Source organism: Schistocerca gregaria, chromosome 3, assembly GCF_023897955.1.
Source record: "Schistocerca gregaria isolate iqSchGreg1 chromosome 3, iqSchGreg1.2, whole genome shotgun sequence".
NCBI lineage: Eukaryota > Metazoa > Arthropoda > Insecta > Orthoptera > Acrididae > Schistocerca > Schistocerca gregaria.
Window position 1 is genome coordinate 150595859 of NC_064922.1, and position 26095 is coordinate 150621953.

At 42.4% G+C, this 26095-nt stretch overlaps 1 protein-coding gene across 1 annotated transcript in view; it reads left to right on the forward strand.

Annotated features, from left to right (window-relative positions):
• Positions 1-25887, forward strand: part of LOC126354285 (UDP-glucosyltransferase 2-like) — a 104269-nt gene extending 78382 nt beyond the window's left edge. The window contains exons 6-8 of the mRNA XM_050003829.1: positions 5960-6182; positions 18847-19066; positions 24851-25887. Coding sequence (XP_049859786.1) covers positions 5960-6182; positions 18847-19066; positions 24851-25127 — 720 coding nt within the window. The 3' untranslated portion in view covers positions 25128-25887. The remainder of the gene's footprint in view (positions 1-5959; positions 6183-18846; positions 19067-24850) is intronic.
• Positions 25888-26095: the final 208 nt, after the last annotated feature.

The following is a 26095-nucleotide window of genomic DNA, read 5'->3' on the forward strand; positions in this document are numbered from 1 at the left end:
CAGTTTCCTTGAGCCTCCCATAGTCGCAAACACCATAACAAGAAAAAAGTGGTACCCCCAGACGCTGTATTTCCAGGAGAGGCTGCTATGAGCAGTGTTGCATCGTTCGCCGGGCGTCAAATGTGAAGTTGAGGCTTGTAACCCTTCATCAAGAAGATAAAAGTGCAGAAACGCTGTCCCAGTCATGTGTATGACGCCTACTACAGTCGGGAGAGGTAGAGCTGTATTGCATGCAGTTTCATATAATGGTTAGCGTTCCACAATAGCATGTGACGGTCGCCAATTCAGTCTTTGCCACAAATAGTTTTTTGTTCTTCACTATTTATCAGTGACAATATGTTTGCTGCTGTTAATGAATTCAATCCTATCTCAAACTTTTCTGGAAGATCCTCTAAACACCTTATGTTTGTAACGCTGTTATAATTTGAAGTATTCGACGTTTGTGTAAATAGCAGCACTCCCCGCTCAGGAGGTTAGTTCTGGTGCGGCTGTACGCTAGCGTTCGTAGAAAACATGCTTTTGTTTCTGTGTTGTGCGTTGCCGAGCGAATGTTGTGATGAAAAACGCATGCAGTGTACAAACTGAGTCGGTTACCTTGCAAATTGCAATTGCTAACACCGCCACATAAGGTTGCGCGTATTCTGACGTCGTAACCACACTCAGGTCCAGCTCCGAAAGCAGGGTTGTCAGTGATATACGATTATCTGTAATACGTATAGCCCTGCTCCTGGAATAAGATTGTAGTTTTGAGATTTGTACAAACAACTACAGTTCTGAACAGTAAATGAAATTTCCTTCATCTTTGAATAACTGACTAATAACAAATCAGACTTCGCTCAAATTAGCTATATACGTTCAAAGAAAGATGTGTTAAATACGTCAAACATTCACTCAGGCGGTCCGATTTATCAACACGTGACGATAAGGCAATCCATTGCGACATTGTGGTATTGTCAATCACATATACAGGGTGGTCCATTGATCGTGACCGGGCCAAATATCTCACGAAATATGCGTCAAACGAAAAAACTACAAGGAACGAAACTTGTATAGCTTGAAGGGGGAAACCAGATGGCGCTATGGTTGGCCTGCTAGATGGCGCTGCCATAGGTCAAACAGATGTCAACAGCGTTTTTTTTTTTTTTTAAATAGGAACCCCGATTTTTATTAAATATTCGTGTAGTACGTAAAGAAATGTGAATATTTCAATTGGACCACTTTTTTCGCTTTGTGATAGATGGCGCTGTAATAGTCACAAACGTATAAGTACGTGGTATTACGTAACATTCCGCCAGTGCGGACGGTATTTGCTTCCTGATATTTTACCCGTGTTAAAATGAACCGTTTACCAATTGCGGAAAAGATCGATATCGTGTTGATGTATGGCTATTGTGATTAAAATGCCCAACGGGCGTGTGATATGTATGCTGCTCGGTATCCTGAATGACGTCATCCAAGTGTCCGGACCGATCGCCTGATAGTTACGTTATTTAAGGAAACAGGAAGTGTTCAGCCACATGTGAAACGTCAACCACGAGCTGCAACAAATGATGATGCCAAAGTAGATGTTTTAGCTGCTTTCGCGGCTAATCAGCACATCAGTAGCAGACAAACTGCGCGAAAACTGGGAATCTCAAAAACCTTGGTGTTGAGAATGCTGCATCAACATCGACTGCACCCGTACCATATTTCTATGCACCAGGAATTGCATGGCGACGACTTTGAACGTCGTGTACAGTTCTGCCACTGGGCACAAGAGAAATGACAGTTTTTTGCACGCGTTCTATTTAACGATGAAGCGTCATTCACCTACAGCAGTAACGTAAACCGGCATAATATGCACTATTGGGCAACGGAAAATCCACGATGGCTGCTACAAGTGGAACATCAGCGACCTTGGTGGGTTAATGTATGGTGCGGCATTATGGGAGGAATGATAAATGGCCCCCATTTTTACGATGGCAATCTAAATGTTACACTGTATGCTGATTTCCTACGTAGTGTTCTACCGATGTTACAACAAGATGTTTCACTGCATGACACAATGGCGATGTACTTCCAACATGATGGATATTCGGCACATAGCTCGCGTGCGTTTGAAGCGGTACTGAATAGCATATTTCATGACAGGTCGATTGGTCCGCACGTTCACCGGATCTGAAGTCCCCGGATTTCTTTCTGGGGGGAATGTTGAAGGATATTTGCTATCGTGATCCACCGACAACGCTGACAACATGCGTCAGCGCAATGTCAATATATGTGCGAGCATTACGGAAGGCGAACTACTCGCAGTTGAGAGGAATGTCGTTACACGTATTGCCAGATGCATTGACGTTGACGGACATCATTTTGAGCATTTATTGCATTAATGTGGTATTTACAGGTAATCACGCAGTAACAGCATGCGTTCTCAGAAATGATAAGTTCACAAAGGTACAAGTATCACATTGTAACAAACGAAATAATATGTTCAAACGTACCTACGTTCTGTATTTTAATTTAAAAAACCTACCTGTTACCAACTGTTCGTCTAAAATTGTGAGCCATATTTTGTGACTATCACAAAACGAAAAAAGTGGCCCAAGTGAAACATTCATATTTCTTTACTTATTACACCAATATATAATAAAAATGGGGGTTCCTAGGCGCTTCAGTCTGGAACCGCAGGCCTGCAACGACGCACGTTGAATCCTGTCTCAGCCATGGATGTTTGTGATGTCCTTAGGTTAGTTAGATTTAAATAGTTCTAAGTTCTAGGGGATTCATGACCTCAAATGTTAAGTCCCATAGTGCTCAGTGTCATTTGAACCATTTTGAGCCTATTAAAAAAATAACGCAGTTGATATCTGTTTGACCTATGGCAGCGCCATCTAGCAGACCAACCATAGCGCCATCTGGTTTCCTCCTTCAAGCTACACAAGTTTCGTTCTTTGTAGTTTTTGTCGTTTGACGCTTAATTCGTGAGATCAATGTACCACCCTGTATACGCGTCCTCAATCCCTTTACTACTTGATACGTTTAGATGCCAGTACTGTTCCTCGTATGTTCCTTATATACTTCAGTGTCCTGAGGCAAATAATTCTTTTGCTAATGATAACAAAATTATATTAGCTGAACACGACAAGAGTGTTTCTGACAGAGAGGCAAATTAAACCCTCAAGGAACTTTACATTTGGTCAACATCCAAAAAACTTACTTAGAACCAAAAGAAAACAAATACTTTACATTTCAGTCTGAAGAGCGGAAATGACACTGTCAAAGAACAAAATGGTGGTACCTCTATAGATTGAGTAATAAACAAACAATTTCTAGGAATAAATACTACATGTCCTTTGAAGTATTGATACTTGTAAACAGTTTACCAACAGCATGTTTTGCCCTCAGAACCATGCCGTAAGAGTGTAACAGCCACTGCCTTTTAGTTATATACTATTCATACATCGAGTTAACTCTTAGCTACAGAATTTTTTTCTGGAGAACAAATGCTCAAAACATAAACACAGTTTTCGGGCAATGAAAAACTCCCATTAGAATAATAATCAAAATTATTAATTGGATTTATTGTAAAGATCTGTTCAAAAGAGTGAGGCATTTAAGTACAACACTGAGCACATTTACCAACCATTCATGTACATAACAACCTATACAACAGCTGTACAGACGGATCTGGCTATAACAAAAGCACTAAATTTAGACTGAAATAACATTTACCAAGAAAGAATAAACATGAAACTCTACTTTCTACCAAGAAACTGCCCAAGCAGAAGCAATAGTCTACAAAAGCGCACTCATGGTACCGGTGAAATAAATCAGTGTTACCACTGAGCTTCGCATACACTGAAGCGCCAAAGAAACCGTAATAGGCGCCCGTATTCAAATACAGGCATGTAAACAGGCAGAATACAGCACTGCGGTCGGTAACGCCTATATAAAACAACAAGTGTCTGGCGCAGTTGCTAGATCGGTTACTGCTGCTACAATGGCAGGTTATCAAGATTTAAGTGCGTTTGAACGTGGTGTTATAGTCGGCACACGAGCGATAGGACGCAGCATCTCCGAGCTAGCGATGGAGTGAGGATTTTTCCACACGACGATTTCACGAGTGTACCGTGAATATCAGGAATCGGGAAAAACATGAAATCTCTGACATGGCTGCTGCCGGAAAAAGATCCTGCAAGAACAGGACTAACGACGAATGAAGAGAAACGTTCAACGTGACAAAAGTGCAACCCTTCCGCAAATTGCTGCAGATTTCCGTGTTGGGCTATCAAAAAATGTCACCGTGTGACCCATTCAACGAAAAATCATCTATAAGGGCTTTCGAAGGCGAAGACCCAATCGTACACCCTTGACGACTGTACGACACAAAGCTTTAAGCCTCTCCTGGGCCCGTCAACACTGACATTGGAGTGTTGATGACTGGAAGCATGTTGCCTGGTTGGACGAGTCTCGTTTCAAATTGTGTCCAGCGGATGGACGTGTACGGGTATGGAGACAACCTCATGAATCCAAATCCAGTCTGATCACCTGATCCATTCATGTCCATTGTGCTTTTCGATGGACTTGGACAATTCCAGCAGGACACGTCCAGAATTGCTACAGAGTGGCTTCAGGAACACTCTTCTGAGGTTAAACACTTCTGCTGGCCACCAAACTCCGCAGACATGAACATTATTGGACGTATCTGGGATTCCATGCAACGTGCTGTGCAGAAGAGATCTCCGCTCCCTCTTACTCTTACGGATTTATGGACAGTCCTGCAGGATTCATGGTGTCGATTGTCACTAGAACTGCTTCAGACAATAGTCGAGTCCATGCCACGCCGTGTTGCGGCACTTCTATGCGGTCGCGTAGGCCCTGCACGGTGTTAGACAGGTGTACCAGTTTCTTTCGCTCTTCAGTGTCTATGCTCCTGGTCTGACGAACACTGAAGCACCCCAATGCACATCGACTACCAGCTAAACCACTCCGATTGAAAATGTCTGGGACTCTTTGAAAACAGTGGTTGAAACGCAGCAGTCCGTACCCCAGCAGTACGTTAGTTCTACAGGATCTAATAACCACCAACGAGTAGCTTCCGCACGATATGACGAACCTCAGCCCTTAGTCGTCACTGGATGCGGATACGGATGGGCACGTGGTGGTCAGAACACCGCTCTCCCGTCCGTTGTTAGTTTTCGTGACCGGTGCTACTTCTCTATCAAGTAGTTCCTCAACTGGCCTCACGAGGGCTGGGTGCCCCCCCCCCCCCCCTTGCCAACAACATTCGGAAGACCTGGACGGTGACCCATCCAAGTGCTAGCCAAGCCCGACAGCGCTTAACTTCGGTGATACGACGGAAAGCGTTGGCATGGCGACTTTATACTATTGAGATGTTGAGACTGTGGTAGTCTGGCAGCACCCAGGCGCAGCTATTAGGCTCAGTTTTCGACAGCAAACAGTTTGGGATGCACACCGTTATGTCGTGTCTCAATTCCCTCACTTCATAATCATCATCAACGTCCGTCAAATGGGTGACATGTGGCCCTTCCGAGTCGGCCTACTATATAGGACCCCTGCAAGTTCTTCCATTTCTCCTGATATTGATCTTACCGCTGCCAGTTCACTCCAGCTGTCTTTTTTAAGTCTCTGCCCCGTCTGCCCGGTTGTCTTCCCCTTGGTCTTTTTTGATGAATTTGGCTCCAATCTACCACTTAATTTGACCACATGCCTTCTTTTCCCCGAGCCACATGACCAGCCCATTTCCTCCTTAATAGAGTGAACACGTTTTGATCCTGTGACATGTTTAAGTATTGATCTATCCATGACAACAGGAGGGATATCTCCAACATGACAGCGTACCACTACTGTCATTTTTTTTATGGGCAGTCACAAAGGCAGTCTATGCGACTAATTGATCTTCTTGATACTTGTATAACTTCCGTTTCTCCTCAGAGCATGTACTGTGTTTCGCCTACAGGATATTCAGTATTGGCTGGATGAAGCCACTGAAGGTGTTATCTACTTCAGCCTGGGTACCAATGTACTGAGTAGCACAATGCCACCAGAAAAGCGAAGGGCTTTCCTCGACGCCTTCTCCCAGCTGCCGCAGAGGGTGCTCTGGAAATGGGAGGAGGACGACACGACAGACCTGCCACCTAACGTCAAACTGTCCAAGTGGTTACCACAACAGTCAGTACTTGGTATGTCGCATTTTTATATCATAGTATTTTATTACCGCTGTTATTATTATTATTGTTGTTGTTGTAGTCATGTTTATGAAGAACCCCTGTGAATTAGTGTTTCTGATGGAATTTGGTATCTATGTACTTACAGCTATTTGCGACTGGAGGAATGTATCACTGATGAAATTTAAGTGCATGGTCGCTTGAGAGCCCGGTAGCGGTAACTCTGTGCAGTGACGTGAATCTCCGTGAAAAGCATCATTATATATATATATATATATATATATATATATATATATATATATATATATATATATCTACTATTTTATTTATTTACTGCATATTTAGCCTGACTATATTAGGACCTTAAGACCCTCTCTTACATCTGACAAGCCACAACACACACAAAAAATATGGAATAACAATCACAATGATAATAAATTTCACTATTAATAGAAAATAATAATAGGCAATAATAATAAATAATGAAATGATCGTATGGCAGTGTTGGCCGGGAGGTCCCATGAAAGGCAGTTCGGCCGCCGGATTAGAAGGTCTTTTTAGTTGACGTCACTTCGGCTACTTGCGAATCAATGATAACGAATGACACTCAACACCCAGTCATCTCGAGGCAGAGAGAATCCTTGACCCCGCCGCGATTCGAACCCGGTATCCCGTGCGTGGGAAGCGAGAACGCTACCACAAAACCACGAGTTGCGGACATAATAAATATTAAAACAGTAACAGCAGTAATTATGATAAAAATAATGGTGGTATTAAGAATGATACCGATTATTATTATATAATAAATTCAATAATAATAATATTGTACATTATTAATAAAAATAAACACTGGGAGAAATAATAGTAACAGTAATTACAATAATAAAATAATGGAGACAAAAGTAATGTTGAATAATGTAGCAGTTTTGAAGCCTCGTTCGAATTAGAGAAGTGGAAGGAATAATGAAAGAGGAAAAGATCGAAGTAAAAGTGACAATGGGTGTTAGGAAAGGGGAGTATTTCAGTAGAGAACTGTGTAGACGAGGGAAGGGAAAAGTGGGGGGGGGGGGAGGGGGAGATGACGAGAGTGAGCTACAGACAACTATGTGGAAGAGGTTGCAACTGCAGTATAAGGTGGGCCATTAGCTGTCTTTTGAAGTTTGAAAGGACTTTAATTTCACTAATATTTTGAAGAGGATTGTTCCAAAGTAGGTTCTTTATACAGAAAATGATTCAGAAAACATGGTAGTGGTACAGGGTGTTTGCCAAAGAACTCTCTAGTTTCAATGTGTTCTAGAATCTATACAAAGTGACGTATACTATTCTAGTTTGTGGTGTTTGATTCATCAACTCTCCAAGTTTGGCTCCCCTGCAATTGGCAGGTCTGATTGACCTTGAACGGCATCAGTGCTGTTTTTTCCCACTGTTCCCTCAGTTCAGTCCAGGCGTGCGTGCAATGCAGTGCAGCGCACCTCAGCAACATTTCATGTCAGTGGAACGGTTAATCGTCATAACTGCAGAATTTGGGGGGAGAGCATCCACATGAAGTTATTCAGCGTCAACTGACTCTACCAAAATTTAATGTCTGGTGTGGTTTGATGGAAGATTGGTGCTTTCATTTTTGTAGAAAGAACAATACTTCGGGACGTTTATTGCTGCGACATGTTCTCAGAGTACGTCATGCCCCCCATGGACGATACCGAGGCGGAAAAGGGGCTTGTGTTTTTCCAATAAGATGGCGCCCACCTCATTACAGAAACCATGTGCGTGCGGCTCTTAACACTCGCTTTCCAGGAAGGTGGATAGGCAAGGGCTGGCCCAATACCTTGGCCACCACGAAGCCCAAACTAAACTTCACTGGACTTTTTTTTTGGGGCCACATCAAAAAACGTTGTGTACAGTGAAAAGATCAGAGACGTCAATCATTTATGGGTAAGAATCGTCGCGGCGGTTGGGACAGTTACACCTGAAATGTTGGTGAATAAGTGGCGAGAAGTGGAATATCGTCTCGACGTGTGCTGGGCAACAAATGGGTCCCACGTTGACGTTTATTAACATTAAACAAAACTTTAAGTCATTCTATTTCATGTTATGTACTCAATGACGTAATTTTTCATTAATTTCCCCATTACATGTATGCTTAAAACTAGGGATTTCTTTTTCGAACACCCTGTATGGGGTTGTACAGATACAATTTTACTTTGCGAGAACGATTGTTTCTACTGTATCGTTCAGATACTAGTGTAAGAGTTGAAGCTAAATAAGAAAGATTACAATGATTGAGAAACGACAGACAAAACACATGGTATGATAATCTGTACGCTTATCGCCACGTAGCCACAATAATTGTCCTTAGGTGGGAGTGATAGGATCGAAATAGCTTACGTCAGAAATGTATTGCACACAAGGATTCATCCAATCGGCGTGAATTCTCATACGAAAGTTCTTGGAGAGTACTGTCACCATAATCAAGGAGGGATAGTATTAGTGACTCTGTGAGTTGCTTTTTAATCTCGATGGGAAATGCTTTTTTTTAATATTTCTGTAGCGAATGAAATGAAGATGATACCTGCTTACAGAATTCAGTTGAGTGTTCAGTCCAGTCTAAACGACGGTCAGTATCTTCATTAGAAATAGAAAAGGTTATTTCTGTGCTGTTTAGGATTAAGACTGAAATAGATTCTCTGAAATGAGGTGTAATAAGTCTTTTTTCAACAACTAAGACTGCATTTTAGATGGGTTAAGTTTCAAACGTACGAGGGTAATCCCAAAAGTAAGGTCTCCTATTTTTTTATAAGAACATACACCTGTTTATTTCTGCAATGGTTTACATCAGTTTACAGCTTGAACATTTAGCTATTTATCGACATAATCACCATTTATGTCGATGCATTTTTGTAGACGCTGTGGCAGTTTTTGTATGCCCATGTCATACCAGCTCGCCACAATGCCTCTTCTTTTACCTCGTCGTCGGAGCTGAGTCGCTGGGACCACAATTAACGCTGACAGATACTGTGCGACTCTGAAAAAACTCAAACGGGCGATGATGAGCAAGGGCCTACACATTCTCCATGACAAAGCTCGCCCACACATCTCTCGGCAAACCGTTGCTCTCCTGCAACAGTTTCAGTGGAACATAATCACCCACCCACCCTATGGTCCTGACTTGGCGCCCAGTGACTATCACCTGTTCCCTAAGTTAAAAGAACATTTGACCGGAAAGCGATTCAGCTCTGACGACGAGGTGAAAGAAAAGGTCCATAGCTTTCTGAACAGCATGGCGGCGAGCTGGTATGACATGGGCATACAAAAACTGTCACAGCGTCTACAAAAATGCATCGTCAGAAATGGTGATTACGTCGAAAAATAGCTAAATGTTCAAGCTGTAAACCGATGTAAACCTTTGTAGAAATAAACTGATCTGTGTACTTATAAAAAAATAGGAGACCTTACTTTCGGGATTACCCTCGTATGTTCTGCTCTCACTTTGGTAAAGAAAGTAAGTCAGTATTTATGTGTTCTATGGCTGTGCACAGGTTTGTTAGGCTTACACCTACGTGTAACTGAAGGCCGTCAGTATATAAACGGTATAGGCAATGGGAGATTGCCGGCCGGTGTGGCCGTGCGGTTCTAGGCTCTTCAGTCTGGAACCGCGTGACTGCTACGGTCGCAGGTTCGAATCCTGCCTCGGGCATGGATGTGTGTGATGTCCTTACGTTAGTTAGGTTTAATTAGTTCTAAGTTCTAGGCGACTGATGACCTCAGAAGTTAAGCCACATAGTGCTCAGAGCCATTTGAACCATATTTGAATGGGAGATAATAGGCGACACATGTGTAACATATAATGAGAAAAGTAATGGGCCCGATACGGATCCTTTTGGGATCACTATACTACATTCCTCGACCGTAACCACATTATTCCGATCATTAACTCTGTTGATGGGATGTAGGGTATGAATGGAACCATTGTACTGCACTTGAAGAAAATTTTTTGCTTAATAATTTAGCCAATACAATATCAAAGTTGACACTGTCGAAAGCTTTGCTGAAATCCAAAATGAACACAATAGCCGCCTGTTGTTAGTCCATAGCTCGTTTCAGTTCGTCAGTCACTTTTAGGTGCTTCTGTTTTTCTGGAAGCCTGACTGGTATTCGTCCAGAATGGTATTTTATGTTAAATAATATGTAAACTGTTTTGTTAACAGTAAACATTTTGCAGCCTGACGAGATGTTTTTGTTGTGCACCTTGACACTGCCAGTTCTACATCTACATGCAGATACATACTCTGTAAACAACTATGATGTGCATGGTAGGGGGCACTTTGCATGGTTCATCATATTATGAATTTTGCCATTACTTTCGCGTGTGGAGCGCGGGAACTATGGTTGCCTGAATTCATCTTTGTTTCATGTAATTAGTCAAATTTTGTCTTCAGAATCTCCGTGGAAGCACTGCATAGGAGGCTGAAGAATATCTCTAGATTATTCGCTAGAGTAACTTCAAAAATGGTTCAAATGGCTCTGAGCACTATGGGACTTAACATCTGTGGTCATCAGTCCCCTAGAACTTAGAACTACTTAAACCTAACTAACCTAAGGACAGCATACACATCCATGCCCGAGGCAGGATTCGAACCTGCGACCGTAGCAGTCCTGCGGTTCCGGACTGTAGCGCCTAGAACCGCACGGCCACCGCGGTCGGCTGGAGTGACTGGTGGCTATCTTTTCCACGTTTCCGTGACGCTCAAACTAACCTGTGGTCCTTCTCGCCGACCTTCTTTGTATGTGATCTTACGCACTTGAGCAGTTTTGTAGGATGGGTTCCACTTTTGTTTTGTAAGCATTCTCCCTTTTAGGCTGTTGGCATTTCCCTAGTATCCTACGAATGAGGCGAAGTCTGCCGCCAAATTTAGTTGCGACTGAGGATATGAGATCGTTCCATTTCATATTCCTACAAAGTGTTACACCCAGGTATTTGTATGAGTTTACTGATACCAACTGTGACCTACTGACATTGCTGACATTGTAGTCATGAGATACTATTTCCTTGTTCATATGAGGTCCACATTTTACAGTTTGGAACCGCGTGGCCGTTACGGTCGCAGGTTCGAATCCTGCCTCGGGCATGGATGTGTGTGATGTCCTTAGGTTAGTTAGGTTTAAGTAGTTCTAAGTACTAGGGGACTGATGACCTCAGATGTTAGGTCCCATAGTGCTCAGAGCCATTTGAACCAGTCCCACATTTCAAATTTCTGGACATTTAAGAAAAGCAGCCAATATCTCAACCACTCTGAAATTTTTGCAGGTCTTTACTGGATATTTGTGGTGCCTTTTGAAGATAAAATGGTTCAAATGGCTCTGAGCACTATGGGACTTAACTTCTGAGGTCATCAGTCTGCTAGAACTTAGAACTACTTAAACCTAACTAACCTAAGGACATCACACACATCCATGCCCGTGGCAGGATTTGAACCTGCGACCGTAGCGGTCGCGCGGTTCCATGTTGTAGCGCCTACAACCGCTCGGCCACTTCGGCCAGCTTATGAAGATACGTTCATTGTAGTTAACTACATGATCTGCAAAGAGCCTATGTAACAATCAACATATTTTAGGAGGTGGTGTCCCATAGATCTCATATGTTTGAAAAATATCACATTGCCGCCTTGAGCTCCTGTTAAAATACTGTATTTATACAACCTGTCGCCTCTGTGTGATATGAATCTATTCGCCGTGCTAACGCCGATTACAGTTTTAACACCAACATGTGCACTCCATAGCACAGTTTTTATGGACTGGCTACGTAATTCACATTACGATTTGACAACAGGTGTATTATTCGTGGTTTAACCACCTGACGATCATGATCTAATGCGTCAACTAATACGATGCTGTGAATACTTTCATGAACCTGATGACGATCAGACGACTGAAAATAGTTGTGTATGTAAAATATTTTACGAGCAGCTCAAGATGCTAACACGACATTTTTCAAGTAACTATTAGTATTGTCTGCCACGTCATAAATTCAAACGCAAACAACACGGGTCCGAACGTATTTCGGTTGATGTGTCTCTACCTAAGATACTATCTCGTCGTCCTTACCAATAACTCTCAACGCAGGCACCAATTTTGTTCGATATTCCATACAACTGTACCTTTTTAAAGAAAACGGTGGTGCAGTATCGAGTTAAATGCTTTTCGGAGGACAGGAAATCCTGCGTCCACCTGACTGGCTTCATCCATGGTCTTCACGATGTCACCTGAGAAAAGCGCAAGTTTGGTTTCGCACTATTCATGTTTTAGGAATCCATGTTGATTAGCGTGGAGGAGGTCATTGTGTTCGAGTTACCTCATTGTGTTTGAGCTCAGAAGATGGACGTCAATCAGAATGGACGGTAGTTTTGTTGGTCGCTTGTATTGAAAACAGATACTGTTCCCTTGTTGTTACTATTGTTACTGTTCCATTGATGAGTGAAGATTACATTATTGGATAAACAGATTGTGAAGGTTTTTGAATTTGAGGGAAGATATTTTTATCCCAGAAGACACTCGTGTCAGTACCATGATCTGTCTGCAAAGGCTTTCCATTCACAACAGCACAGACTTTCTGTCAAAGAAAGGTTATCGTTGTAGAACGGTGGGATGACGGCTATGCTGTAAAAAGGAAATGGGAAACATTTTGAAAGTTGTAATACTTCCATCAAACGGGTAATAAGGTAGAAGGAAGATTGGCGTGTAACCCTCCATCGTTGCTAAACGCTATAAGGTAGAAGGAAGATTGGCGTGTAACCCTCCATCGTTGCTAAACGCTATAAGAACAAGCTTGAGGAACAAAAACGGCCGTTTCCGCTTCGAAAGAACCGTGCAGTTTTCACTCTGCTCGTTTTAGAAAAACCACCTGCAATGCAAACCTCGATAGCCGAAAAGGGGTTTGAAACGCATTATTCCAAGATTCGAGTACTGCAACAGATGTACTCAAAGAAGTCCAATATTTATCAGCGAAGTTCTACATCGTTAACACTAATGCAAAGATTAACAACAGTTCATTATAAATGTTTATATGATATCTGCGTTGCACTGTCATGGTATTAGGACTTTGTAGATCAGTTTATTAGAGGTCACCTTCACCAACTAGTGGATAATGTTAGTGGCTTCTCTGAGGTCTTGGTTTCATCTTCTTGTGACCATTAGGTATTTTTATGAAGTGAAATGGTCTGAAATGTGGCCTGCTGGGTATCGTGACGTCATATGAAGAACTATATCAACATAAAAACTAGCACTATGACACGCAAACCTTCGAAATTGCATCGATTCCGAAGGTTTTACCAGGGCTGCCAGTGGCAGAAATTTATTTACAAAAATTTGTATTTACACATAATAGTCATAGGAGTAAGATTTCTGTTACATTACCAGTAGCACTAACTTTGTACATTAGGTGCATTACCCTGCGATGGCGATGGCAAGCAACACTTAATGCGGAATATAGGGAGCTAAATTACTACTTAATTTTTGACTAATTCACTAAATCTATCTCCCTCTTATAGTTTTCTTGTCCTCTGACAGAGAATAAGAGAAATGAAGCAAATGATTTAATGTAGTGTTCCTAGTGCAGTTACCGAGTATAATTACCTGGCTAGAATACTCTTCGCCTGCGGTTAAGTGCTCGGTAGAGTATAATCAATGATTCTGCAAGGCGAAAGGATTAGTGTTCGTATTTTAATTTCAGACTTCCATGCCAAATGATATGTTCTACCTCAAAAGAAAAGTTTTATTATTTCCATTATTGTAAAAAAGTGCAACGCTTCTAAGGAACTGTGAGAAAAGCATAAAAACTCATTGGTGCTACAACAAATTTATGATTTTTTAACATCAGTCTTCAGACTAATTTGATGCGACCCTTCACGGCTTCCTCTCCTTCTCTAACCTCTTCATCTCAGAGCAGTACCTGCACACAACATCCTCAGTTATTTGTTACATACATTCCAATCTCTGTCTTATACGACAGTTTTCACACTCTACTGCTACACCTTGTCCCTTGCAAGTTATTTCATAAGATCTTAAAACGAGGGCGTGCTGTAAAATAATGCCCCCGAATTTTATTTTGTGAAAACTCTTAAGGCTTTTTAAATCAGACAAACATTGTTAACATTCTACATCTTAATTCTTCTGGTCTACATGTATTTGTTTCTCTATATAGTCGCCCTGGCGGTGAACACATTTCTCCCAACGAGAGACCAGTTTGTTGATACGGTCACTGTAGAATATTTGACAGTGTTGACGGAACACAACCTCACCTCTGATTGCACCGTTTCATCACTATCAAAGTGAAGTCCTCGGAAGTGTTCTTTATGTTGTGTTTGGCAGGAGAGCCAACCGTGTTCCTAAAGGAGGCCGAAATGCACGCGTTTTAGCTGACGCAGGCTGGCGTGAGGTCTGTAACATGACAAGGGAATTAGAATTGAGAAAAACGGACGTAGCTGGTGGAATACTTAACTTTAATCCATTAACGGAGAACATCGCTCTTTATGGTACATAATTCACAATATCAATAGTACGGATACTGGCGCCTTGCTAGGTCGTAGCAAATAACGTAGCTGAAGGCTATACTAACTACCGTCTCGGCAAATGGGAGCGTAGAAGTCAGTGAAGCATCGCTAGCAAAGTCGGCTGTACAACTGGGGCGAGTGCTAGGAAGTCTCTCTAGACATGCCGTGTGGCGGCGCGCGGTCTACAATCACTGATAGTGGCGACACGCGGGTCCGACGTATACTACCGGACCGCGGCCGATTTAACGGCTACTACCTAACAAGTGTGGTGTCTGGCGGTGACACCACACTTTAAGTTACGGAAACAGATGAAAATCGGATGGGCCAAGTCGGGACTCATGATCGATGATCATTGACAGTAAACGAAAGGCGTCGGATTGTTAAAAGATTTAGCAGCTCTCGTGTGTGTTATGGCGTTGCCATGCTGCAGGAGAGGGTGATTCATCTCTGCACGAACTCTTCGAATTCGACACACTATTACCGCAAGCTGTTTTCGCACGCACCGACAAGTTACATTACACCCTGCCCATGTCCGCCTGGTTAGCTGGGTGGTAACGTGCTCGTCTTCCATGCAAGCGGGCCTGGGTTCGATTCCCGGCCGGGTTGCGGATTTTATCCGCTCGGGAACTGGGTGTTGTGTTGTCCTTATCTTCATTTCACACTCATTACCGGTGCGGAAGTCGTCCAATGTGGTGTCGACTGAAATAAGACTTGCATTTGGCGGCCGATCTCCCCCATATGAGGCCTCCCGGCCAACGATGCCATACGCTCATTTCTACACTCCTGGAAATTGAAATAAGAACACCGTGAATTCATTGTCCCAGGAAGGGGAAACTTTATTGACACATTCCTGGAGTCAGATACATCACATGATCACACTGACAGAACCACAGGCACATAGACACAGGCAACAGAGCATGCACAATGTCGGCACTAGTACAGTGTATATCCACCTTTCTCAGCAATGCAGGCTGCTATTCTCCCATGGAGACGATCGTAGAGATGCTGGATGTTGTCCTGTGGAACGGCTTGCCATGCCAATTCCACCTGGCGCCTCAGTTGGACCAGCGTTCGTGCTGGACGTGCAGACCGCGTGAGACGACGCTTCATCCAGTCCCAAACATGCTCAATGGGGGACAGATCCGGAGATCTTGCTGGCCAGGGTAGTTGACTTACACCTTCTAGAGCACGTTGGGTGGCACGGGATACATGCGGACGTGCTTTGTCCTGTTGGACCAGCAAGTTCCCTTGCCGGTCTAGGAATGGTAGAACGATGGGTTCGATGACGGTTTGGATGTACCGTGCACTATTCAATGTCCCCTCGACGATCACCAGAGGTGTACGGCCAGTGTAGGAGATCGCTCCCCACACCATGATGCCGGGTGTTGGCCCTGTGTGCCTCGGTCGTATGCAGTCCTGATTGTGGCGCTCACCTGCACGGCGCCAAACACGCATACGACCATCATTGGCACCAAGGCAGAAGCGACTCTCATCGCTGAAGATGACACGTCTCATTCGTCCCTCCATTCACGCCTGTCTCGACACCACTGGAGGCGGGCTGCACGATGTTGGGGTGTGAGCGGAAGACGGCCTAACGGTGTGCGGGACCGTAGCCCAGCTTCATGGAGACGGTTGCGAATGGTCCTCGCCGATACCCCAGGAGCAACAGTGTCCCTGATTTGCTGGGAAGTGGCGGTGCGGTCCCCTACGGCACTGCGTAGGATCCTACGGTCTTGGCGTGCATCCGTGCGTCGCTGCGGTCCGTTCCCAGGTCGACGGGCACGTGCACCTTCCGCCGACCACTGGCGACAACATCGATGTACTGTGGAGACCTCACGCCCCACGTGTTGAGCAATTCGGTGGTACGTCCACCCGGCCTCCCGCATGCCCACTATACGCCCTCGCTCAAAGTCCGTCAACTGCACATACGGTTCACGTCCACGCTGTCGCGGCATGCTACCAGTGTTAAAGACTGCGATGGAGCTCCGTATGCCACGGCAAACTGGCTGACACTGACGGCGGCGGTGCACAAATGCTGCGCAGCAAGCGCCATTCGACGGCCAACACCGCGGTTCCTGGTATGTCCGCTGTGCCGTGCGTGTGATCATTGCTTGAACAGCCCTCTCGCAGTGTCCGGAGCAAGTATGGTGGGTCTGACACACCGGTGTCAATGTGTTCTTTTCTCCATTTCCAGGAGTGTATTTTTACCCCGCCATTTTAGATGCTACAATTCGGAGCCCTCTAGCGGTAGAGGTTTCCAAATATTTACACATGAAGAATAAAGATGTAGAATATTAATAACTCTTGTTTTATTTAAAAAGCTTTAAGAGTTTTCATGTAAAAAGCTCGGAGGCATTTGTTTTCATCACCCCTTCGTTAACATTGTATACAATTTGTAATGTGGCAGCGATATGAGGGCACATTGACCACGCCCACGTCTTGTTACGTAAGTAACGTAATAAAGTCAGTAGATAAAAAGAAGAAATGGTAGCTGAATATCTTTTAACTCCGTCAGACTAGATACTGATTGCAAAAAATGGTTCAAATGGCTCTGAGCACTATGGGACTCAACTGCTGTGGTCATTAGTCCCCTAGAACGTAGAACTACTTAAACCTAACTAACCTAAGGACATCACACACATCCATGCCCGAGGCAGGATTCGAACCTGCGACCGTAGCAGTCGCACGGTTCCGGACTGCGCTCCTAGAACCACGAGACCACCGCGGCCGGCTACTGATTGCAATCCAGATAGTAATCCGACTTCTGAATACGTAGACACCAAAATTTTAATTCCCTGGAGTGAACGACAGCCACGTCCCATCCTAGTAGCGCTGAGGGCCGCTGAGAGCCCAGTAAAATACCTATCACACATGGCAACGGCAGAACGAAGCATAGGGACGGTCCTGCAGTACTGATGCAAGGTTTCTACGGACGCAGTCTGAGAGGTCAGACACCTCTTAACAATGAGCAATTGAACTCATCTCAAATCCTGAAAGGTGGAAGAACAAAAAATAGTCCATCCAGGAAAATACATTTCTGAGACGTATCATGGCCTTCAAGTTATTTCTAGCTGTGTTACTAGAAAGTTGACGTTAGAGGAATCTCTGTAACACATAATAACATCAAAAGTGTGAATAATAGGAAAACACAATTGGCAGGAAAGATATAAGTAGGGGCGACAGACCATTGTTTAAGGCAGAATGCTTTTGCTGTCGGCCGAGACAAGCTCTGTGGCTGATAATAGTTCAATCTCAGTGGCGCAATAAACTTTGTAATCGTTCATCTTATGTTGACAAATTGAACCTATGAACAGTCGCATTGGCAGTGACTTAAACCCTAGAAAAATTTGGCAGTTAAACAATAATCGTCAATTGTTGTTGAATTTTATCAACAACATACTTCTTAAAGAGGGACTGATCTGCAGGTAGGTTCTAGATCCTGAAAATATCTTTTAGCACACTCATAGTACATCAACGCACGAGTAATACCGACTTCATTATCACCACAAAAAATTTTGCAATAAGTTTAAGGGAAAAATTTGAAACATCTATGGAATCGTGTAGAAAAATTCATTAAAAACAATAAATAAATCTTTATAGCAGCAGCAAGTCATCCACAACTTTAAATTTTTTTCATCTTATTATCAAAGGTTAATAGACAGATTTATTTTGTGTAATTACTGTAGCTGTTTGTTAACATGTTCAAAGACAATATTTCATCTGCTTCTGCAGTTTCTCATCGCGAAGAACTTTTACTGTTTCTGACGTGCCCTAAATCCTAAACAACGACAGTGGGGCTTAACGTATTTAGCTGATCTATAATTTTTCTCCTTTCGTTCCATTTCTGAAAATTTGAACCATTAAGAGCAAAACACCCCGCATATTCCTATGCAACATTCAGTACTGCATTATACACGTGCAATTTTTGGTAACTAATTTATTCTTTTGTGAAAATTTGTTCTAAAATCTTTGGCGTATTTTGCTGGGAGTTATATGTGTCTCACTTAATCAGTGAGTAGGAAAACTCGATAGATTTTTTTACTCTTCAAAAATCTGCAATATCTTCGTGTTTCATAGTTTGACGATTACAGTGGTTTCTTGGTGTTAATGACGCATTTGAATGATATCCACAGCACATCCTAACGTGAAGGTCTTCATCACCCAAGGCGGCCTGCAGAGTTTCAATGAAGCCACTTACTATGGTGTCCCTTTAATTGGGATTCCATTCATGGGAGACCAGCACTACAACGTTGAAAAAATGGTAACTGCCGAAATTGGCTACAGGCTGCAATTTCGGCATGTCACGATGGATACTGTTTTAGAGGCTATACGAACGGTTCTTGAGAATCCCAGGTAAGGATTTTTTCTTTCGCATTATCCATTTTTTCATTAGTGATGTGTATTGGATGAAATAGTACAAATGCTGCAAATACCGCAACTCATGATTTGATTGAATTAATTCAGTCTCTGTTGAAATTAGGATCTAGTTGATTCATTTCCAAAAAAGTATATAATTGACAAGACACACAGCACAGATACAATAATGCACTAAACGAGTTTAAAGTGCTGCACTCCGTACTATGATACGGTTTTGTCATCTCGTCACACCCTGCAATAAGTCACCACCACGTAGAAAGTAATTCGTTCAATAAGGCTTACACTTTTATATGGTTTTTGGTTAAAAACAAAACCGTTTGGTGTCGTTATTTATCCTATTGTTAACTAGCTATCCAAGAAGTCGTTTATTACACGTTACATCAGCAACGCAAGTTTAGGTCATTTTCTCTACTTTCAGCACCGACAGTGCCTTCCTCTGTGGTTGTAAGTGTGCTTCTTTCCAAATTTAAAATTTTTTATATTTGTGTATTTTACATTGTATCAGCAATTATAAGTTTGCACTCGTGTTCCTAGATCTCATTCACTTGCTTATATTCTATTTGATTTAATGGAACCTCCTTTATTTCTGTTCTTCGGATATTTCTTCCCAGCCCTCTTTTGCACAGTCTTCAATTATATCTGCAAATTTTATGTAATCCTGTAGTACTGTATTTTCTTTCTACTACAGGTTACTTTCATTTCCCAAATTTGTCTCTAACAAGTTACTGTTTCAGTGCGTTGCTTGCTATTGTTGACGAAACTACATTCTGTCTGAGCAATCACTACCCCTTGGTTAAGCTATCGTTCTGGCATTTCTGTGGCGGGCTTCTTTTACTGAGGTAGTACGTAGCTACTGCACGTTGTACGAGCAATGTTTTATTCGGTTCAAAAGAGGAAGAGAGAGAGAGAAGGAGAGAGAGCAGACAGCTGAGGAGAAAGCTTGCGGTGTGTGTGGCAGAGAGCGGCGAGGAAAAAGTCCGAAAATTATTGTACCCTGCTGAATGGATTTGAATTTGAGCATTCTGTGGCATTGTTCGCCTGAAATGTTACTTGCTACGTATTATGATAAGAATCGACATGTGGCAGATGTAGCAAATTAAATAGGCAGCGTCGCGGAGAGGCCGCGTGGTTTGAGGCGCCATGTCACTGACCGCGCGGCGCCTACCGTCGGAGGTTCGAGTCCTCCCTCGGGCATGGGTGCGTGTGTTATTCTTAGCATAGATTAGTTTAAGTAGTGTGTAAGTCTAGGGACCGGTGACCTCAACAGTTTGGTCCCTTAGAAGTTCACACACATTTGGACATAAGCAGATAAAAAATGATGAAATATATGAGTACCAGCTAATATTTCACAGAAAATGTATTACCCGCTTTTTGTCCAATCTAACTATTTCTAATTGACTGAGCTTTAAAATACAATGCAGAATTTGTTGAGACTTTCTCATGTCTGAAAAAGGGCTCGAAGTAATTTATTAGCTGTTGATAGAACTTGTGACAGTTTCTGTAGCGTGCACGTCCTGCTTTCAAAATGAACTTTCACTTCTTATTATTTACTCTTTCTCCTTGCCGAAGACTCCATTCTTTTCGTGAACAAATCAGTGTCCCTATCGTCAGACGATACAGGAAATGTCGTTTTCTGAGCAGATCACACACCTCGCAGTAAGCAGACGTTTTATTGTACAATCAGCCACGTTCTGAAAAAAAAAGGGAGAAGCTTTGGGCCAATCAACCAGGAAAAAGAGAAGTAGTCAACATTCGATAGCGGCTGATTGTCAGTCGTCTAAGCTGTGCACAGCCTTGTCCAAATTCCCACGCTACGTTAAACTGCCGTGGTCGGCTGTCTGCGTTTTTAAAAACTGTTACTAAGTTCTGAGGCTTTTGTAACTGTAGTATCAAACGTCAAACAACTGACTAAAAGAGCACACTACAGCCGAGAACACAGACGGAGATTGTGAAATTATGTGATTATTGTTTGTTTGCTATATAGAAAAAAATTCTTACAGTAGTATTCTGTACATAGAAACAAACCATCAGACACATTTTTATACACGAAATTTGAAATTTTAATTGGTTACCCTTAAACCGCGACCAACAGCAGCTCCAAGGAACGCGCCAGGCAGTAGATTCCTTGAACTCTAATGAACAGTCCTGTACAAGTGAACATCGAGCTTGGACGTATATCTTTGAGTAGTCTCTTGTCTGAAGTCTCTAGATCAGGGGTGCTCAACCTTTTAGCTACCAGGGCCACGTTGGAAGAAGACAGTATACTTAAAACTACTAACATAACACCTGAGAAAAAAATAGAGAAAGAACGGGACGGACCAACAAAGAACAGTATCGTGTGGCAGGAGTTTCAGATTGAAAATGTTCAGTTTATCGTAACTTTACATAAACAGAGATTTATGGAATTTATTTTCTTCCAGTCATGTGATAGACGCAAGCTTCTTGGGGCCCACTGATGTTTGCTTTGGGCCGCATGCAGCCCACAGGACGCGTATTGGACATCCCTGATCTACCTAAAACAAAGAACAGTAATATATAATGGTTTATACCGTAACAAAGTGAATTACATGGCAAAAGGTCCTGCTGTAGGAACATCAGCAACTGAGCATTATAGCAGAAGTTGAAAATACCACTTCAGTTGCAAGGTATTTTTATTTCTCAGTGCTTAAGCAGCGACCGCTTTCGGATTATTACATGTCAATTATGGGGTGTGAGACTGAAAATAAACAAGAGTCTGGAGCTAATAGTAAACATGAGAAAACAAAAACGAAGTACGCTTTTAGAAATCAGCGGTTCAGGCTCGGTGCGATAAAAAAAAAAAAGGCAATACCAAGGCAACACCAGCAAATACACGGAACGACTACACACATAAAGAAGTATTGAATGAAGACCAGGACACATTTTGTGCTGCTACCTCGAGCGCCGCGAGGGACAGTACAATACACTACTGGCCATTAAAATTGCTACACCAAGAAGAAATGCAGATGATAAACGGGTATTCATTGGACAAATATATTATACTAGAACAGACGTGTGATTACATTTTCACGCATTTGGGTGCATAGATCCTGAGAAACCATGATGCGACCATCATGATGCTGTAAACATCCGAAAAAATGACTTTTGCCATTCGTGCACCCAGGTTCGTCGTCGAGTACACTATCGCAGGCGCTAGTGTCTGTGATGCAGCGTCAAAGGTAACCGCAGCCACGGTCTCCGAGCTGATAGTCCATGCTGCTGCAAACGTCGTCGAACTGTTCGTGCAGATGGTTGTTGTCTTGCAAACGTCCCCATCTGTTGACTTATCGATCGAGACGTGGCTGCACGATCCGTTACAGCCATGCGGATAAGATGCCTGTCATCTCGACTGCTAGTGATACGAGAGCGCAGAGCACGGACTAGCGTACACGGAGAAGGAAGCAAATTGGTGAACCAGATTGGCGAAAGTACTGCCATCTCTTGACGGGAAGAGCATCGCGGGACCAACTAGCCCGGCCGTTCACAATTTGAATTAGTGATTTACAAGCAAAAGCAAAAACTATTACGAAAAAGTTGCATGAAAAGCATTAACGGCGCATTATGAGCGGTAAAGGAACATATTGGATAACAGAGGCAATACGGAACTGCAGTGCAGCTCCTAACTGGAAGCCGGTGACCTAACGTGTCATGGAACAATTGTATGCACTTGAAAATGCAACAAGATTGTTTACACCATGTTATGCGTAGGACATGGAACGTGTAATGAACCTACAGACATGCACTTGGTCATTGGTGCTGCAGGAACTATGGCAGGAGCACGACATTTGTGCGCGGAACGTTGTCCAAACAGACGAATACCAAATCAGAGAACATTTGCTGCTGTGGATCGTCGTCTCCGTGAAAAGGGCCCATTAGAAGCAGAGTTCCATCCTCAGGATTGACCACGGAATGTACAAACGAGTGATACAAATGTTAGACAACAATACTTTAGATTGCGTACGCTCTGTGTTCATGTTCTAAATGCTAATTCTTGCAGAGAACTCTAAGTGATGATCTCCGTCATCCATACAAGGTGTGTAAGGTACAGGACTTCTTCTACCCACTGATTTTCCAATTCGAAACGACTGTGCCATACATTTTTTGCAGCAAAGAATACTGACTCGCGACATCGCAAACATTGTTCTGTGGACTGTTGAATCGTATTTCACCCACGAAGGAATGTTCAACAGTCCCAACTCCCATGTGTTATTTCGTAAAAATCCTCGAAATATGTCTTTCCATTGTTTTCAAGAACGATTTTCAGTTAATGTTTTCGCTGGGATTATCCACAACCAAGCAGATGGGCCTTACATTCTTCCACACCGTCTAACTGCTCGTATTTACCTCGTATTTCTTGAACATATGCGCCGCTTCAAGCCAGAAGACGCATGTTCTTCCAGCTTGCTGGGATACTTCCCCATTTCACAAATCGAGTGAGAGGATTTTTGGACAGACAATACCCTGGACTCTGTATTGGATTTAATGGACGAGTTCACTGGCCTGCAAGATCACCAGATCTCACACCACTTCATTTTCATCTTTGGAGCCTCGTGGAGGCTTGTGTGTATCAAACTCCTATAAACACTGCAGAAGAACTCGTAGCTCGAATTGCTACTGCTGCAGGAGACGTCAGAGATCAAGCCAATGAAACATTACCCGGTGTTTACCGTTCCGTGGTTCGACGACTTGAGTTATGCCATCAAGTCATTGATGCAAACTTCGAGTACTTACAGGAGTAATCACAATGTACAGTGATGTTTCTTCCAGGCAAAACGAAAGCACTTAAGCGTTGTCTAACGCACTAATTATGAGTCAGAGATCCCATGTTCATATACTTAAATTCATTGTCTATATCCAACATCACAAAATTTCTGCACTTGTTTCTGAAACGCCCGATATATAGACAGAGATATAAACATTGCATGTAATAGAAGAGGGAGAAACAAGGCTTATATATGTATAATTTAAGTATATACCAATTATAAAACTTATGTTGTGCCATGGAAAAGCAATGCCTAATTGACAAACGTGGTGGATCTAAAGTGCCAAGTTATGTGTCAAGATCACAAACATTATATAATTCATCACATTATAATTATTCATTTAAGAAGCTTTATCTTTTGGCAGAGTCCAAAATTCTCAATTCTGTGTTTTACGTGTAAAAGGCTACAAATAGTTTCTTAGATTTAATAAAATCTTAGAAATAGTTGCAGTGGATGGAGCATTAGCTCAAATGTGCAATGACTTATCTAGTGTGGAAAAATTGTACTATGGTAAACTAAAGATGCCATTTTGACATTGCTTCTCCATGACATAATGTAAGTTTCACAATCTGTCTATACTTAAATTGTACTTATGTAAGCCTCGTTTTTTCATCTTCCATTATAGGCAACGATTTATGTTATATTTATAGAAATTTTCAGAAACACTTGAAATGGCCTAAAGTAAAGGCCAAAACAGGTAGTGGAGTCAGTAACGTTCTCAGCGCCATTTGGAGCAAGCTGTCATGAATTGAGATGGATAAGTATGTCAGTATACCCCCAGATTCAATTGTGCCTTGTATTTTACTGAGGTGTCATGGGTTCCCTGCGAAATATTGTAAAAACCTCTAGATTTTGCTTACAAATAACATGCAATACCTACATATAATAATAACCTATTCGTTGTCTTTGTACTTTGAAAGAACTAAATTGTGTTCATTTACGCTCAAGATGTGCTAATGGTATGATATGATGTCAACAGTTACCATGAAAACATGAAGAGGTTGTCAGCAATATACCGTGATCACCAGGCACAGTCGCTGCCACAAGCCATCTGGTGGATAGAATATGTACTGCGGCACCATGGAGCACCACATCTGCGAAGTGCTGCCATGGATCTCACTTGGTACCAGTTGTTGCTGCTAGATGTCACTGCCTTCCTACTGCTCATCACAATAATTGCTGCTGTTATGTTGTACTCAGTGGCTAACTATCTAATGTCTCACATATTTAAGACAAAAAAGCACAAGACTCAATGATGAACGACTTCTCATTCGCATTAAAGGACTGAAGCAACATTCATAACTGTCTTCCTTTGGCTACATCGAAAACAATGTATTATGGCACTGTACACACAAGATGATGTGTCTTGGCATTTATCATTGTTTTTGTTCATGCGTGTTAGCTGTACATGCCCATATACGAGGGGCACATCACATTTAGTTACAGGTGGTCACATGGATACTGAGACATCGCCTTCGAAATTAAAAACTAAATTTTCTAGATTTCATGTGTGCGTACAAAATATAGTATATTCATTTTTGTAATGTACAGCTATGCCGAATAATAGAATACCTCATTTCAATTTTATAACTTTTGTTTATAAACAATGAGTAGGAGTTACAAAATGAGAAGCAGAAAAAATCGATTTATTTACTGCTGAGACCTGACAAGCATTGCATTAATACTAAAGAAAGTAGGCATGATCATTGGCTGGAAAGTTAGATATAACAGGTGAAAATGTAATTGTCCTGGCTGTTATCCACAACTGCACTTGCATATCAATAGTTTTGTTACGATCAGTGATGGTGAGTAAGTAAGCTAGTCACTTATAAATGTCTGTGTATGTGGTGCTGTATAGACATATGTATAAAATTTCTATGCAGTGTCAGTATGAAGTTACCTAATGACTGTGTTTGACTTATTTTACTGTATGTCGAATCTGAAAGCATGTATTATATTTCGAATTATATTTAATGCGTTACATTCGTAAAAAAGTAGTTCCGCTCACCTAGTGCTGGATGTCAGATTTTGCTACAGATCAACACATAACATCCGTTTCTTCCTTCCATATCGCCGGCCGCGGTGGTCTCGCGGTTCTAGGCGCGCAGTCCGGAACCGTGCGACTGCTACGGTCGCAGGTTCGAATCCTGCCTCGGGCATGGATGTGTGTGATGTCCTTAGGTTAGTTAGGTTTAAGTAGTTCTAAGTTCTAAGGGACTAATGA